The sequence below is a fragment of the Dendronephthya gigantea genome, unplaced genomic scaffold (assembly GCF_004324835.1).
Source record: "Dendronephthya gigantea isolate DGI-Jeju-01 unplaced genomic scaffold, DenGig_1.0 000354F, whole genome shotgun sequence".
In the NCBI taxonomy this organism is placed as follows: domain Eukaryota; kingdom Metazoa; phylum Cnidaria; class Anthozoa; order Malacalcyonacea; family Nephtheidae; genus Dendronephthya; species Dendronephthya gigantea.
The window spans coordinates 11,435-28,510 of NW_021163364.1; the positions used below are offsets into that span (position 1 = coordinate 11,435).

General features: G+C 37.1%; 2 protein-coding genes and 1 long non-coding RNA gene across 4 annotated transcripts; all 3 read left to right on the top strand.

Annotated features, from left to right (window-relative positions):
• Window positions 1-723: 723 nt before the first annotated feature.
• On the top strand, window positions 724-3,956 carry LOC114542466 (AP-4 complex subunit mu-like). The gene is made up of 13 exons (XM_028562006.1): window positions 724-756; window positions 816-929; window positions 1,015-1,086; window positions 1,173-1,238; window positions 1,414-1,531; window positions 1,893-1,993; window positions 2,098-2,192; window positions 2,467-2,514; window positions 2,600-2,650; window positions 2,749-2,854; window positions 2,974-3,029; window positions 3,128-3,247; window positions 3,596-3,956. Exons 1-13 carry the CDS (start codon window positions 724-726, stop codon window positions 3,618-3,620), a joined length of 1,005 nt encoding a protein of 334 aa, XP_028417807.1. The 3' UTR covers window positions 3,621-3,956.
• Window positions 3,957-4,074: 118 nt separating this feature from the next.
• On the top strand, window positions 4,075-9,170 carry LOC114542473. The gene is made up of 4 exons (XR_003689650.1): window positions 4,075-4,316; window positions 7,509-7,596; window positions 7,661-7,785; window positions 7,936-9,170. It is a non-coding gene; the product is annotated as an uncharacterized LOC114542473 (long non-coding RNA).
• Window positions 9,171-9,496: 326 nt separating this feature from the next.
• On the top strand, window positions 9,497-16,763 carry LOC114542467. Of its 2 annotated transcripts, XR_003689648.1 has the most exons (17): window positions 9,497-9,820; window positions 11,055-11,261; window positions 11,439-11,722; window positions 12,166-12,271; window positions 12,601-12,870; window positions 13,243-13,316; window positions 13,416-13,598; window positions 14,006-14,179; window positions 14,275-14,421; window positions 14,536-14,616; window positions 14,785-14,965; window positions 15,088-15,148; window positions 15,287-15,353; window positions 15,551-15,631; window positions 15,995-16,075; window positions 16,199-16,485; window positions 16,672-16,689. XR_003689648.1 is itself a non-coding variant. In XM_028562008.1 (16 exons), exons 1-16 carry the CDS (start codon window positions 9,605-9,607, stop codon window positions 16,233-16,235), a joined length of 2,250 nt encoding a protein of 749 aa, XP_028417809.1. In that variant the 5' UTR covers window positions 9,497-9,604; the 3' UTR covers window positions 16,236-16,763. The 2 variants fall into 2 exon arrangements, 1 of the variants encoding a protein (XP_028417809.1); XM_028562008.1 differs by having other exon boundaries at window positions 16,199-16,763.
• Window positions 16,764-17,076: the final 313 nt, after the last annotated feature.

Genomic DNA, 17,076 nt, shown 5'->3' on the forward strand with positions numbered 1-17,076 from the left:
GAGAAAATTAAAAACACAAAGTTTGGGCTATTTTTAAATCAGAGGGCCCCAGGATTTCTGACATAGTATTTATAATATAGAATGCACCCTAGTACAACATGTATTCAACCATAACACTGTTTAAGATCGAGGTGATCTTGAGCAGAAATGCACAGAGATTTCTACAACAACATAAAGACATCAAGAGGCAACCAAGCACCTGTTTTGTAAGTATATATGTAATATGGTTGGGTCAATTTGAGACTTATTATTCATCCAGACCTTGTTTATACCTCAATCTATTCTTGCAGACATTGCAAAGTGCAACCAAATTTTCATTTTATATGTTGTTTGATCAGTTTTAATATTTTCTAGAATATCAATGGTGTGAACTACATATTCGTCCATACAGCTGACCTGTATTTTGTCTTAACAACAAAAAAGAACGTGTCACCAAATTGTGGTCTGGAATTCCTGCAGAGGTACGATTAGTTCAATATACGACCTCGTAAGCTGGTCAGGGTTCAGTATTTAGCTAAAATAGGTAAGCTTTGACTGGGTAACCTTTGGGGACGTAATCAATAAATAGCAAAAGCTGTTCTGATTTTTTTTTTGCTAGGTTCACCTCTATATGCAAAGACTACTGTGGTGTGTTAAATGAAAATTCAATACAACAGAATTTTGTTTTGATTTATGAAATGGATGAAGTTTCTGGTTGGTACATTTAATACAACACTAGCGCAAATGAAGTTAATAAACCATCTTGATCCCAATAGGGTATATTTATGCATATTGAATTTTGAGCATGAGTAAAATTTGATATAATTTCCATTTAGAATTTTGGTTACATCCAAGAGACATATTCCCAAGCTATAAAACCATACGTCCTAAATCAGCCTACAATTGTAGAACCTTATGATAAACCAAGTCAATTTCCTGGAAGAGCTGTGGTATGTAGGTTTCAAAGACTGCTTGCTGTTAGATAGCCTGGATATGGGATCTTGCCTTGGTCTAAACTCCTGTATCTTAACTTAGTTTGGCTTGGAGAAGCTCCGTGTTGGTAGTGATGCTGCAAATAGGCCTGTTGGACACAGTGATAGGTTTTCGGTAAGTTTATCTTCTTGTTTCATTGGGATAAAACTAGACTAAGAATTTGATAACTTGGGTTAATGCTCAGTTTTATGTTCATTTAGACACCAAAGAAAGGTGAAATATTCTCAGACATATTGGAACATCTGTTAGTTCAAGTTGATTCAGAGGTGAACAGATTTGAACCCCCCCCCTGTTCATATAATTTTGATGTAGTATTTGCTGTGCTTGCAGGGGGTAAGGGGGGTACACTGCAGCTTACATAGGCATCAAACATGTCCACCTGCCTAGATTGACCATAGTTTTTATAATTCAAAGGCTGATCCGATTTCCAATGTTTTGTAGGGCAATGTACAGTGTTCAGAACTCATTGGCAGTATTACTTTACGTAGTTTTCTTCCTGAAGGATGTGTTCTTACTATGGCGCTAAGTGATGAACTTTGTAAACTACATGTTGTCAATAGTAATATTCGCAGGCTTTTATTACATTTCCTATTCACAACTATCTCTAGCCCCCTATTCTAGCCCCCACTTACAATTGACCATTTTCCCACCACATTCCATAACTCCACTTATACCATAGTCCCCACTAATCCCCACCCACCACACTCCATATTCCACACTTACCATATCCCCTCCTGCCATAGGCCCCATCTATCACACTTCAATTACCAAAGTCCCCACCCACCACACTTTACCTACCAAAGTTCCTGCCAACCATAGACCCCGTGCACCACAATCCCACTCCCCATAGATCGTGCTCACCATATTCACCACCCACCTGATGGGTCCCACCCGTACTCACGCAGAATATTTTTATAAAGGTTTTGGGCTGCAACTCGAGGATTACAATCTTCATCCTTCTGTAAACAGCGAGGAGTTTGAGTCAAGCGGAAAGCTCTCTGTTATGCCTTTGGTTGGTGAGGTGAGGCCGCGTATGACTTGAAGACACATTAAAACTGGAAGTTAAATAACAAACCGCTTTCTGTGGCATCAACGAGTTCAGCTTGTTCTTCTTCTTTCGTGTAGTTTGCCATGATGAATTATCGCATGTCTGGAACAATTCTGGAAAGAAACCTTCCTTTCACCGTTGAAATGATGTTCGAAGATTCCTGTTCCTCAAAGCAAGTGAAATTTTATCTTGTTTGCAAAAACTATGCACGTATTACAAGCAACCATATAAAATCATTTTTCGGCTGTTCTAGATAGTGTATTTTTACACAAATGTCCTTCATCAAACCTTCTAGTCTGCTACCTAGGAAAGAGTAAAACCATCCTTTAAGGATGTAAATTGGCTCTTTCAAAATGTCTTTCAAAAATGAGTAGTGCTGTCAAGTAAAGTCATCTAGCCTTATACAAAGTAAAATGTCTCAGTACATTGCATACGTTTTTATTTAGATCCATAGATGTTTCCTTGAGAATAAACTGCAATATACCCACGGACAAGTAAGTAAAATGACTAGAAATATTGAAAATTTTCGCGTCTACTTTATTAGTACTTTCATGGCTACGTCTCTTGTTCTTCTTTAAGATATGCGGATAAAGTTCTCGTCCAATTCAACGTCCCAAAAGACACCAGGAGGTACACTTTTCCGAATAAGTATTCATTATTAAATCTCAAGCTGGAGTGAATGACTCAATCATAAAATGCTGATCTTATTTTTCCCTTCAATTCAATAGTGTGTCTTGTTCTGGGCAGACTGTAGAGTTTGTCGAAGATAAAAATATGATAACTTGGCATATTGCACAGTTCCAAGGTGGGACATCAATAAGAGCGTTGTTTAAGGTAATAACCGGAAATCTTTAGCAGAAAGAGCAAAAAGAAGGTTCGCAGATTGTCTATTCATTGCTACCATACTAAAAAATATTGCAGAAATTTATTTGTGTATTTGTCACGTTTTACAGTTAAATGGATCATTTGATGAAGATTTTCAAAGTCGACGCGAGTTAGATGCAATCAAGTAGGTTGATGCCTCGCTATAACAATCGCTTCTTTCTTTCATTGGAATTCGAAATAATTTGTGTGGAAAGTTCGATAGTTAACAATTTTCTTCCATAGCATTCGATTTGAAATTCCTCTCTTTCTCTGCTCTGGAGCGAGAGTGAAATCTTTGAGGATCTCTGGTGGCGCGGCAAAAATTGAACACACCACGAAGTGGGCCAGGCAAATTACGTACAGGTTTGAGTTATTGAGAAATCATACCCAGAACAAAATCGTAATTTGTTGAGATAATTCACATGTTCATTTGCAAAACTAAGACTTTCTGGAAACTAAAACTTTCTGGAAACTAAAACTTTCTGGTCTACTTTCCTGGAAAATAATATGGTGTAAAGAACCTCTGTTATTTTAATTCGCAACGTAATTTCTGCACAGTGTGTTTTGAGTCGGTGAGAAACTCGATTTCATTCTTTCAATTTCCTTTACTTATAACACGGCTCTGTAGCTAAAATTTTGTTGCACATTAATCAAAAGTTTGCCCCTAATTCCAACAGCTCTTTTATCCAGGTTTTCAATGTGCTTTTGTAGTGATTCGTACGTTATACGAGTGTGATAAGTTATGGCAACCCCGAGAAATCAAGAAAATAAATGTGGATGGTAGTAGCATCGTGTGTAAATTCTATTCCTCCAACGCGTGTGTCTGGCTCTGCGATGTAGAATGACCGTCAGAGAATGACCGTCAAAGTCATCAACAGCGCCATTTTTAAAAAGATAACACATTATAAAGAAAAAGTGGTCAATATGGACAACTTCATTACCGACCGAAAAGTAGAAATAGCCGGAAAATATATATACATTTAGTATGAAATGTTTTTTTGCTCAAAATGAGCGTTTTAGCATTTCTCTGTCACAAATGCAACGACTGTAATAAAATTCAGGTTGTTAACATCGATGTTTTGAGAAAAAAAAAGAAAAAGCGTTTTCAGACGCTTTTACCTCATCTGTAGTTTGTTTATCTTATATGAAGTGTTGCAGCAGACGGCTGACGGAGTGAAATGAGCCGGAAATTTTAAAGTGGAGCAAATCCTTTATTTTGAAAAAAAAATCGATGAAAAAGCCTAATTTACGCAGGTATTTTTCCAGTATTTCTTCATAGTTCCACTCAGAATAAAACGGAGGAGAATTAATTTAACTTCTTGTATAAAAATGTATATTCCACGGGACGCTTTTGAGCTCAAGCCTCAAGGAATTCGATGATGATGTCATGAATATTCAAGGTGTAAAAAAGGTCTTTCATGGATTTACGCAGGTATAAGCTAATAAGATTGATTTTTTATTGTTTAAAATTAGTTTATGTATGCATGTGTGGTCTAAGAATTATAGGAAGAATGTGTAGTTCATAGTCTTATCATTTTGAAGGAGGGTTGCTTACCAGTAATTTAGCCTGGTCATAATAACCATCTTATACACCGAATTGAAATGGGCAAAGCAATAAGGGTCTGTTACCAAGCTGGTTATATTTTATGAACTCCAGTCAAAATATATGAGAATACAAATGGCCATCAACCTAAGATGACATTTAAATACCACAATAAATTCAGAGTTGTTACAAGGTTTGCAATAAATGCCTCCCTCGAATAAACGCCGCATCTTAAGTGCTTCTTCCATATTCTCTGTAGATTTAAATTAAGTGTAGGATCTTATCTGACTATGAAAATGAAGACATTACATATAAGCCAGTTACTACATGTGCTAAATAATTAAACTATTTCAAGAAGAAATTGTGTTAATTTAAGAATGCATATGGTAATCAAAAGACAAAAGGATAGTTTTACAGTGATTAAATGAATAATAAATAAGTTAGTTCTCTCATCTTAACAACACTTTGTACATCCTTTATTTTCCTTTGATTTCTGTGACCAGATCAGTACTTTTATCAATGATATCCTGCGGTGTTGCTGTGGCGATATTCACGTCTACGAGTATCACTCCATCCACTATAGGATCTTTAAAACAAAACTCGATGATCCTGTCTTTACGGTCAATGCCTTCTTTCAATGCTTGAACATTGCATTTTGTCAGAAAAAGTACATGTAACCAGAGGTTGCTCTGTCTTTCATCCATGCTACAAGATCTTCACTTGGATCTGAAACATTCCAGTCTTTCTTCTCTACAATCTTCAGGCTGCCTGGTGGTTCGTAGTCATGCATTGCTTTACGAAAGTTGTTCATATTTGTTGTCGTTCCGCTGTGTAGAACCCCTAAACAAATTTTGTCCTTCTTTGCTTCAGGTCTGTCTTCCTTAGAGGATTTACAACCCATGGCTAGTAAAAATTGCAATGGTAAATTTCCTAATAAAATAATAAGCACCACACTAAAGTGCTCTTACTTTAGTTCATCAATTTTAATAATCTTTTACATTAAACAATGCTACATTTTTCTGCACCAGTTTGGAAGGGTATGCTCACTACCCAGCACTATCTACCAGTGTTCTTGGTTAAGTATAAACTAACTTTTAGTTTCACCCATCTCATGTTGTCATTCAGACAGATGTACTACTCGGATATTACAGTAGACCAATAATTTGAAGATGAGTGGAAGAGTTCTGATGGTTTGTCATATATTGTTAATCAACATTATAGCTACTTAACCCTGATGGGCAACAATACCCCAGCCACAATTAATGCAGTGATGTCAGTTTTCACTCTCCTGTAGAGTGTCATAAGACAGATTTTGGGTTTTATCTTACTGGGGAATTATGGAAAGGAATGAGACTTATCATAAAATGCTAATCCATTCAGAGCCAGTAGTGTTTAGTTATACTTATAGATAAAATTTCCAGAGATCAATGTGTAACCGTGTTTATGCTTTATAGTACCCATGCAGTCATCCGTGACTGGCGCACGCGAGATGTCGCGAATAATATAAGGTCGACACAGAACGGACGCGATGCGTCAAAGCGACGGAAATTTTCACGTTTCAGAAGCATATGAATTAAATTCTGGAAGCAAAATTTAGAATCTATGGACGCCAGAGCAGTCAAAATGTATAATTGTTACGTAATCTATAAGAATATTATGATAAGTTAAAATTTATTTGCTTTTGGAAAATAAAAAACTTGTCGCGTCCTGTCTGTGTGGGCCTTTACTCCTTAAATAATTCGCGCCGTTTTCACGTTTGGAACGAAAACTTAGGATATCAGGCTATAAAACTATTCACCTTACTAATCGCCTATAATGTTTAAGCGTGTGTTTCCTTGTCTAATGCCAGATGGTTTTAATCAGAAGAACGTGTTGGAACGTGCCTTTATTAACATAATCAAAGTGAAACTGCAATTCTATGATGTCTGCATAGTTCAAATGAATCAAATCCATTGAACCATCCAATTCCTTTTAGCATATCGTTGTGTTAACAAAATTCCCACGAGATTCAAATTGTTACCTATTACCATACCACCGTGTTGGACAACCGTTTAGCCGCACTTTTCTCTTAAAGAATCCTTTCAATGATAGTCTGTAGTTTACATTTAAATTACCTCTTTTGTTTTTGACACTTTTTATTCGTAGTGTCAAAGGCTATATATTACGTATATACGTCAGTTTTGTCACATTACCATACAACTTAGAAATCTGTCGTTTACTGAGACTGACAGATGTATGTTATAACATCGTGTGTTACTTTGAAACACATCATTTAATGCTTGAAAACGTCTTCCAACCAGAAATTTCCCTTCCATGTTAATATTCGAAAGTGTCGTGCAGTGCAACGGCAATATATGTGATAGAATTCGATTAGAATCCAATCCTACCTTTTCTTCTTTACTTTCTGCTCTTCCAACAAGAGGGAACTTTTGGGAGTTACGCTTTTGTGGACCAACGTACGACTCAATTTAGGACAGTTTTAGTCCTTGACAATAGAAATATTTGAGGCTGTGTTTAATCTCGACAAAGATAATAATGCGCTGGGCAGGGTTAACAAGAACGACGCAATACTCAGATGACGTCATCATTTGAGCCCGCGAAATCTGTTTTCGAAACAAACGTTTCTCGGATCTTGGTTGCGATCCTTCGTCAGATTCTTGGAACGAGAACACTCACCTTTTGCGATGGTTCAGTTTAGAAACGATATTTTTCTGCAAAAACAACTATTGTGTGGTACATCTTCTTCATATAAACACAGGAATCGATACGATGTCCCAGATGGATTTCCTGAATATACAAAGAGATATATACATATTAGTGTTCTTTTCATAACTATTATAGTTTAGAGTAAAGTCGAGAAAACAGCAGTTTATGAAAGAACCTTTACCTGCATTTAGTACTTTCCTTTATGACTGACACCAAGATGTTTGCAACATACAGGAAGAACTAAAATGGGGCGAACGAGATTACGAACTTTACCGAATGTTACAACAGAATATTGTGTATAACAGAATGGACAGACGTGGGTATATATTCGTTAATATAAGAATATTCCATCTAATCCTATATTGCTCCATTTAGAGAGGGTCGCTGTATGATCATTCCTCCAAAAATACAAGAACCAATTCAGAATCATAAGAAGAAGCTACTGATTAAAGATCATCGCGAGGTATTTGTTATGTACGTTTCAATCTCTTGCTACAATGTTTCACCTTTCTTCCCTTTTTCTGTAGAAACACATCCAAAACGCGACCCTCGACACGACGGGAAATAATCTCCAGCGATAATGCAGCGGATATTATGTTCTATCAAACTTCATTCTAATTCTTGATCGCAAAGAATCAGCATTACTTCTTCTGTATGTATAATAGTTTTTAGCTATAATATCAAAGGCCGTCTTGCTATTCCATTGCCATAGATTTTCAAAGTTATTCTCTTTGTAACTCTTTGTAAAACTGCAGTAACCTAGCAAGCGTAATTATAATACTCGAATCTGTTGTCTTTTTAGGCATTGGCGCCATATGTGCCAGACTCGATGAATATACGACATAATGATTGATTAGAACTCGTGCCGTTTGAAGTGCACGTCTATTGTGATGAAAATGAAGACGCAATGACTTTTTATCCCCGTTGTAAGCTTATCAAGTGGAATACAATCGATTCTGAACACTTTGTTCCCACGAGTAAGGGATTCGTTATTTTCACCACAGGGAAGTTCCGTCGTCTAAAATTCACTGGTGACCCGGCTGTGAGGCCGCTACGTTGGAATGATAAACGGTTTTCGGATAATTTTCAGTTCTGACCATTGCGCATTACTTCAGTACAAGATGTTAAATAAATTAAATTCCATCTTTGGCTTCTTTATTGAAGATTATAACAACGTTAAATATGAACTAATTAAACCGATCACATGCGCCAGAAGCCTGGACCCTGTTTGATGGATGTATCAGAACTTCTTAACATCAGCAAATTCCGTCAGAGATTCAGGATATCAAGTGTGAACGTAAATAGCCACTGGCTGGTTACCTGAAAGGTGTCATTGGCAGTGATAGTTAGATCTCTATCTCTTCTCTTTTTCTTCGCAGAAAAGCTTTTCTACACCGTTCTGGAGAAGAAACCAGAATTCCAGAATTCTACGAAAAATGTAGTGGAATAGCGAAGGTCCTTGATCTTTTTGTATTTCCTTGGTGCAAGTACGAACGTTTATAGAAATGCATTTTGCAAAGTAAAATATAGGGCGTTGGAGGTGTGCTGACAGTTCTCCCTTCTTCCGCGACATTTATATGCCACTTACCGTAATATGACCATATACCATACCTACACATGTTCGTGAAGCGTGCCTATTTGTCTGTGTTTTGGGGATGACCACGGTCAAGGAAGGGTCTACCATTTTTGGTTAATTTTATGTTCTATATGAATTCAAATCATTCAACCAACAAATACTATCATCTGAACTCCGACTTCTAACTGGCAGAAATGGACCTTCGGTAAATGTTATATGACTGTTATGTGAGCCTATGAATATATACGTTGTTCAAGCATTTGTTATTAAACATTTTTATGGTCTTTGCACTGTTGCACACGAATATGCCCATGATATTTTACGATCCCAATGGCCGAACCATCAGAGCACTAGATTTGTGGTTATTGGTGGAACTGTTAGAGTACTGGTTGATGGTATTGACAGATCAGTTAGAGAGCTAATTTCACTATTATTGGGAGATCAGCCAGAAAACTGTTCACGGTTATTAGAAGATCAGTTAGAAGCAGATTCATTATTGCCGTGTTGAGAGATTGGAAAACTGAATAATTGGTATATCAGTCAGAACCATATTCATGGTTATTGCCGTAGATATTGGCAGATCAGTCATCACTGGATTCATAGTTATTGGCAGATCAGTCAGAGCTAAGTTTATAATCATTAGAAGATCAGTCATCACTGGATTCATGTTATGGGTACAGTAGATCATTCTTGAGGACTCAGAAGTACTGAGAACCGAGGAGTTATTTTTACATAACTTCACACTATGTTCATTGTTATTGGAGAGATATATCACATATCAGAGCACTGTTGATTGGTACTCCCGTTTTTGGAAACTTTCCAGTCGTTCACCAAATCATTGCAAATCATCTCGATTGTTCGAGCATTTTCGGTCGGACATTCCCTTGGGTCCCCTATGGCTCGATCAGATTTGGAAGAGACGAGCCACACCCTGTATAGTAAACGTATTTTGTGGTGCAAGTATTTATATTTTATCATGTCCGTTTCAAAAATACCACACAAGTTAATTTCACCCGAAGAAAGAGAAATGACAGAAAAGCCAAAAGCTTCGAGCACTGCAGCAGATGAAGATGTCGAGGAAGAAAAATTTGATAAAAATTTCTGGGTTGAGGTATCGATTATTCTGTTGTATTTATATATTAAATGCTAACATTCTTTTTATGATCTGAATTTCCGATCTAGTTTTACTTCCAAAAGACGTTTTACGGTTTTAGTGGAGCTATGCGCGAATTTAGTCGTATTTCAGTCTCGATCTCTCTAAATTACTGAGTCAGAAGCTCAGATATAAATTTTGCTTGGCAGCTAGCTAAAGTATTTTTAATTTTTATTCTTTATTTTAATTTTTATTCTTTATTTCACACATTAATCCCCTTTGATGTAATGGCCGTATCATAATAACAACCAAACGCAATTTAACACATCCATAAGATAAAACTCTCCTACCTGACTCAACTGATTGGATTACCTAAAATCTTATGAATATCTTGTTACTACTATAAAAAGATCATTCATGAGATATGCTTGAAGAATGATGAATAAAAATTATGTCCAGGCCCATCCCTTGACGCTTAATTGTGAGGGTGTTGTGTTCATACTCGCATACTGTAAAACCAATTGTTTCAAAAGAAATCAGTCGGGTATAAGGTCAAGTATATGATGCACATGCTACCCCCCCCCCCCAATTATTGATGAACCAAATAGCCCTGGTATGATGGCCTTGGTGAGGAGCCTATGTCTATAAGAAATCTTGGGATTGCATACATGTATCAACCTTGCATGTTAAACACTTACCAAGCCCCCTGCTATGCCAAGGTCAAATAATTTTAGAGTATTTTAAAAATTCCTGCATATGTTATAATAAGAATTGGCAAATGTGGCATTTATACCGATTTTCAAAACATTTTAAATAAGTTAATTAAAGTTAAAATACTAAACAGTCAATCATATATTGTTCCAATGTCATCCTATATATCTCTCATCTATCTTAACTATAATAATCAACTTGGGACATACTATAAAGTAGATTTAGTTTGAATGGTGAACAGGTCAAGAATATTGATCACATTTATTCTTTCCTAGCACAACCAGACATAATTAGCTCAACATAAATGTATTGCTTTACTCCAAGTTTAGTCCATCCAATTTAAACACTGCTGTCATTCGCAGAATCTGTGGAAACATTTTATAAATTTTAGCATACCCATTGCTTTAAACTAAATTAGCTTGCTTCAAATGGCTTCGGTAATATGCTTGCAAAGTAATAAAGCCATGGCTGTCTTGACCTTGAGGGTGGATATAAAAATAAAGTTCTTCAGGAATTTGACAAAATGACAAATGACTCTTAGGTTGAAAAAAAAGTGAAGAAAGGCATATCATGGAATAAGGCAATGGATGAAGTCAGGGCAGAAAGACTGATGACAAAATATGGTAACCAAGCTCTGGTGGTTCTTATTCGCAAGTGGCCGAAGATGAAAAAGTTTAAACAGAAACCGAAAGCAAACCAAAAGAAACCGAAAAAAACCCAAAAGCTGATAACAAGCTTAGAGTATTTGGTATGATGAGAGATTCTGTCAATAACATTTCTCAAACAAGACCATCCCTAGATCTATATTCTTAGCCTTAGGGCTAACTGAGGGCCTTTTGCTCACATACCTAATAAACTTAATGAATCTAGTGTATGGTACATCCCTGCTGGTGACTCCCCTTTTGAAGGCATGAAACCCTTATAGATCAGCCGACTGACGGAAATAATTCTGGACAAAGACAAGGACACGGATTATGCTGGTTTTCGTTTTGAAGAACCAGAAAAGCCGCCAAAAACCCTGCTGCATCTTGCAGCGGAGCAGAATTTTCTTCACGTTTCAAGATGTCTGGTCGATCGTTTTCCAACTCTGCTGCACGCGACCACAGACGATGATGAATGGGACAAGGCTGTCATGCCCGTTGAATTAGCTTTAGAAAAGCGTAATGATGACACTGCAGCTTATCTCATTTCTCAAATGTTGGCTAATCGGTGAGTGATACGTGATTTAGCCTGATGAAGACAATTTTCCACTGAATTTAGGTCCTCTTCACCTTTGCACGCAAAAAGGCCGAAGAGTACTTTGTTTTTTCATGTTCTGGTAATATTCAAAATAATTTCGGATAAACATTTCATTAAAGTCCTGAGGGAGCCTCAGTTACGACCAGTCTGGGGTCTGCGGAAGCGTGTAACACTGAGGAAACAGGGCAAATGTTGGGTAGATCTCTGTATCTAAGAGAATTGGCTATGTCAAAAACTTTTGGATTTGGGGCCATAAACCGCTACTGATATGAATACTGGTGAACATTTGTTGGATGATTTCATGATTAATACTTGCCTTACAAGCATTAAGATATCCTCAAACCAAAGATATAGCTACATATACCAAAGGTATAAAAGATGTAGCTACTCAATTTTTTTTATCTTATGTGTAGCGTCACGGAACTCTTTCTGTATGACGACATTGGAGAATCAGTGAAATTTTATTTTGGTGATATTATTAGTTATCGTGATCCAGAGACAAATGAATATGGAATGAAGGTACACCATGGCATGAAACTCCCCACGTCAGTAGAATCGTTGCATGTGCAAGGTCTGTACAATTTTGCTTTTGGCGGGGCAGTCCTCCGTTTAAACGTCGTCCATTTCTGAGAGCGTGGTACATGATGGCTTTTGCTATAGGCTCACTAGCCATGATACTTCTGTATGAAAGTCATTTCTGCAATGGTAATCCCGTATCAGCCAAGTTAAGCTGTAGGTTGTAAAGGTTGTCCAAAACCGCAAGTAAGAATAACTAGCGCCCGCTCGCAATCTCTGTGATCAGTGCCATAGTCATAATTCTGTCTAATTTAGTTATTTTTTGATAACAGAAAACGGTCGTGGCTGTATTGAACAAATTGATTAACCCTTACTGGCCGTACCAGCCTGACCGCGCACTGGTCGATGAAGACAATGTTGAAATCCAGCGAGCCTTGGACAGTGTTCCAGACGATCCAATGAATTATGACTTTCACTATCACATCCTAGAAACTGACGAAAATGGAAGGACACCCAAATATGAAGACTCTGAAGATGTTGATCCATTGTTTAATCATAGATCAATGTCTTGTCTCGAACGCATTGCTGACAGCGAGAATAAGGTATTGAACATCTGACTGGACTGAACTGGGTTTGTGTGGACGTAACTGGATTGAATTCCACTGATTTTGACCAGACTGAACTGACTGGTTGAATTGTACTAGACTGAACTCGACTCTGGACTCGATTGAACTGGACAGAACTGGACGGAACTGTACTTGGCTGGATTGAATTGCACTTAACTGTAATAGGCTGTATTGATGAAATGAACTGTACTGTACTGAACTGAATTGGACTCAACTACACTGAACTGTTCTCTTTTTGACCGAATTGGACAGGACTGAATTGGTATAAATCGTATTATAGGTGAAAGTTATACCAAAATAGAGTGGATATGTGCGAATAGACGCATTGATATTATTAATAATTGATAGGAAGCTGTGAAACACCCAGTCGTTCGCATGTTGGTCCTAAGTAAATGGAATGAATTTGCCTTCAATTGGTTTTGGTGAGAACAACATCGAGTTCTAATCTAACCTTATTTATCTTGACGACTTCCCGAGAAATAATATGATTTCAACAACAATGTCTTGACAATTTCTTTTAGTTTCAAGGCTGTTCTTTATCTCATATTTTTGGCGGTATTATCATATGCGCTCATGTTTGGCTCCACTCGTGACGATCCAACTCAATACGACGGCCCGGCTGATAATTTTCGAGCAGTTTGTGAAATGGCCAGTATCATCTTTCTCATTGTACACCTGCTTGATGAATTTGGTGAAATATTAAGGTATTTATCGATGGAGATAAAACGGATAAATGAAGATTTATCCGCAGAACTATCCACAAAAATTAAAGCGGTTGCTACCAGTCCATACCACTGGTTTTATCCTACCATAACATCATCTGGTTTTGGAGTAGTATCAACTGGGGTTATTTAGGGTGGGATAGGGTGGAAGTAGAGCAAGTGGGTGCAATATGTCTTGATAATGTATACTAAGATTGCGAAAAGGTTGCTTTAGGTTAGGGTAGGGTTGGATGGGTTAGATTGGGGTGGGTTAGGGTGAGATTTGGCTGAGTTAATTATGTTAAGGTAGGGTTGGGTAGTGTAGATGATTAATACCGACCGACCTACTATTAATTGTTAAATCATATTATCAATAAATTATATCCCAGTTTAACCACGTTGTTTTGCAGAGAAAAAATAAGCTACTTCGAAGTTTGGCACAACTACCTGGACTTACTTGGTATTATCCTCACCCTGGTCGTCCTTCCTCTTCGCTATGCCGAGGTTAAAGCACAGTGGAGCTTCGCTGCTCTTGGTTTGTTATTCAATTTTCTACGTCTCTTTAAATTCTCTCACGTCTCAAGGTAAGTAAGATTTCTTAAGTTACCTTCACGTACAAAGGATTTATTAAGGATAATTTTCAGCGGTTGATGATTTCGCAATTATTATTAACTTGTAGAGTCACAGGTCTTTACACCACAACGCTGGTGAAAATAATTCAGAAAGACATTCCTCGGTTTTTGTTGTTCTTTTCCGTGGTATTCATTGGATTTTGCGGAGCAATGTATTTGGCTTTGAAAGTGAACGACAAGCAAGACTCGTTCGGGTAGTTAATGTCAATTTTTTTTGTTTTTTGTTTGTAATTTTAGTGTATTTTAGGTTCGTCTGTTGCTCTTTTTTGTTCTGTTGTATGCCTATCATAATATATTTTATTATTCAGTGGTTTCGCTTGGCTGATGTTGGCTGGTTTCAGAGCTCTTGCAGAACAACAATCGTTAGAAGACGACTACCAAAAGTTTAGGTAACATCTTTCATAGACACCGTGAATGTCTAAATCACTTCTATTCGATATTTTATGCCACTTGATCTATAATTTATCAGTCCTTTTCAAAGAGCTCAATGACCAGTGATCGGTCAGGTTCACGCTGTTATCGTTTGTAAGTGATATTCTTTTTTCTCTGTTTTCCAGTTGGTTGCCAATTATTATTCTTCTCGCATACATGATGGTCGTAATTGTAATCTTACTAAACATCCTCATCGCTCAACTCAGCTACACTTACGATGAAGCAAAGAAAATCGCCAAACTGCAATACGCTGCTGATATAATGAGGATTGTCTCCCGGGTCGAATACAGCCCAATTCGATATTTTGTAAGCGAAACGCAATACTTCATAGGGACGTTAAACAGAGTGCTTTCTGTTAGAGCAACGAAAACTATTCTCGTGTACCTATATTACTCACGTATAATAGTTTATTCTCTCCTTCATTGAAGAGTTTAAGAATACGAAATTTCATATATGCTGACTGGATCAACGACGAGGAATTGGCCAAAGGTACGTCTTTCATGATACACTTTGGTTAGGAATTCTTGAGCATACTCGGTCAATAATTCTAAGTGTCATACGGTAGGGAATTAATAGCTTTTATTATATATAGTGTATTGTGAAATATAATACTTGTTTTTTCTGTAGAAATGTTGGAGTACACGGATGATAGACACCCTTGGGAGACGGTTGGGGAGAGATTATCTGACGTTAGGTAATAAGTATTGTTAGGACTAGGAAAAGCCTCTGATCTTAAAGAAAGACTGGGTTTAGCTGCGTAAATAAATGACGCCACTGGCTATGTTTGCATCATCCAAGAATATCTACTGCGCACCCAATCAGAATGACGTCTTTTTATTGCAAAACCACATTAATCTCTCCTAAAACATTCACCTTAAATGTTATCTTCAGGGAAATTATGGGGAAACTTGTAAGAAAAGGCAAAGAAAAGGATCCCTTGGAAACTATTGATGACAAAGTAACTCATCTCACGTAAGTAAATGTTATTTTTGATTGAAAAGCTAAGAAAAATCATTTAGGTTTCTTCCTGTGTCAATAAAAGAAGAAAACACTGGATCAATAAGAGACGATCTTACTAGTTTAAAAGTGATGGAGCTATCTGCCATAAATAGAGTTAGTTTAGTTTAGGTTTCCTCCTGTAGTAACACTGGATCAATAAGAGATGATCCTTACTGGGCCTCTAAGAAGAACAGTATAGAACTATCTGATAGAGCTATATCCAGTTTAAATAAAGTTAGTTTAGTTTAGGCTTCCTCCTGTGTAGTAACACTGGATCAATAAGAGATTAAAGATTCTATTTTTAAATCTTCACTATAAGATATTCTTTATCTTCAGGGAAATTATGAAGAAACCAGAGGAGGAAAGCACCGAAGAAGATCCTTTAAAATCTATTGATGAAAAAATAACTCGTCTTACGTAAGTAAATACAACTGATGCATTTCATTATGCGTGTTTAATTTTGGCACGGGTTTAGGTTTTCCGTTGTGGTATTTGATGGTCCTCAAGGGACATCTTAATATTGATTTCACATTTTTTCAGGGAGATTTTGGAAAAGTTTCCAGAAGCTATGAAATAACACACATTCTGAGCTAGCTTCCTGTGCAAGCTGACGAGGAAAAGTTTCACTTTTTTATGTTCTATATTATTTCATAAATAATTATGATTCGTGTTCAACACGCATACGCTAAACTTATAACAGTAAGGGCATGCCCTACATATATTTATTTTGAAAGAGTCTCAACGTGATGACCTGATCGATGTTGTAAACTACCAGAAAGCTATCAAGTATTTCAGTTAATAGGCTGGAAGAGCCCTGCATAATACCGGTAGTAGACAACAGTCATTTCATGCTTTCAATGCGGTTCTCTTGTGCTCAGCCTCTTCTGCCGATGTCTGGTGGAGAGGTTTACGATAGAATACTAAAGGTCCTTCGCATTTGCAATATTCATTTTTGTATTAAAATAGCTACAGTCTTGTTAAACTTGTGTTGTTTCTGTTTTTCAAATTTCAAGAACAAGTGCCTTCAGACAATCCAAGATTTTAAGGTCCACTAGGTTACCGGCGAAGATTCAGACGAGATGAACACTTTATAGAAAGAGATAAAGGGGAGCAGGTCAGAGACACGAAAGAAGGTCCTGCCTTTAAATTTTTATCTGTTCAGGCTCTCAGCTCTGTTTAGATAAAATAAACAGGAAACAGGTTTTCCACAGAATCTTTGTGCCAACGTATTCGTTCGTATTCGTAACTGTGTGCGTGTTATGTAATTTTATATGAAGTACGCCTACAAACAGCTGACTCTTGGCATAATGAGCCGCGCAATTTCGCTTGATGGCTACCAGGGGAAGTTAAAAAGAAATTATTTTGAAAGAAAAAGTGTTCATTTACGCCGATATTTTTTATCATGCTCCAATATTTCT

Bases quoted from the DNA above. Each gene is read 5' to 3' on its own strand.
- LOC114542466 (XM_028562006.1), top strand. From the start codon at position 724: ATGAAGTTAATAAACCATCTTGATCCCAATAGG. The intron at 930-1,014 runs GTATGTAGGTTT...ATCTTAACTTAG, and splicing joins AATTTCCTGGAAGAGCTGTG to TTTGGCTTGGAGAAGCTCCG. The intron at 1,994-2,097 runs GTGAGGCCGCGT...TCTTTCGTGTAG, and splicing joins TTATGCCTTTGGTTGGTGAG to TTTGCCATGATGAATTATCG.
- LOC114542467 (XM_028562008.1), top strand. From the start codon at position 9,605: ATGGCTCGATCAGATTTGGAAGAGACGAGCCACACCCTGTATAGTAAA. The intron at 12,272-12,600 runs GTACACCATGGC...TTTTGATAACAG, and splicing joins CAAATGAATATGGAATGAAG to AAAACGGTCGTGGCTGTATT. The intron at 14,422-14,535 runs GTAGTTAATGTC...TTTATTATTCAG, and splicing joins GACAAGCAAGACTCGTTCGG to TGGTTTCGCTTGGCTGATGT.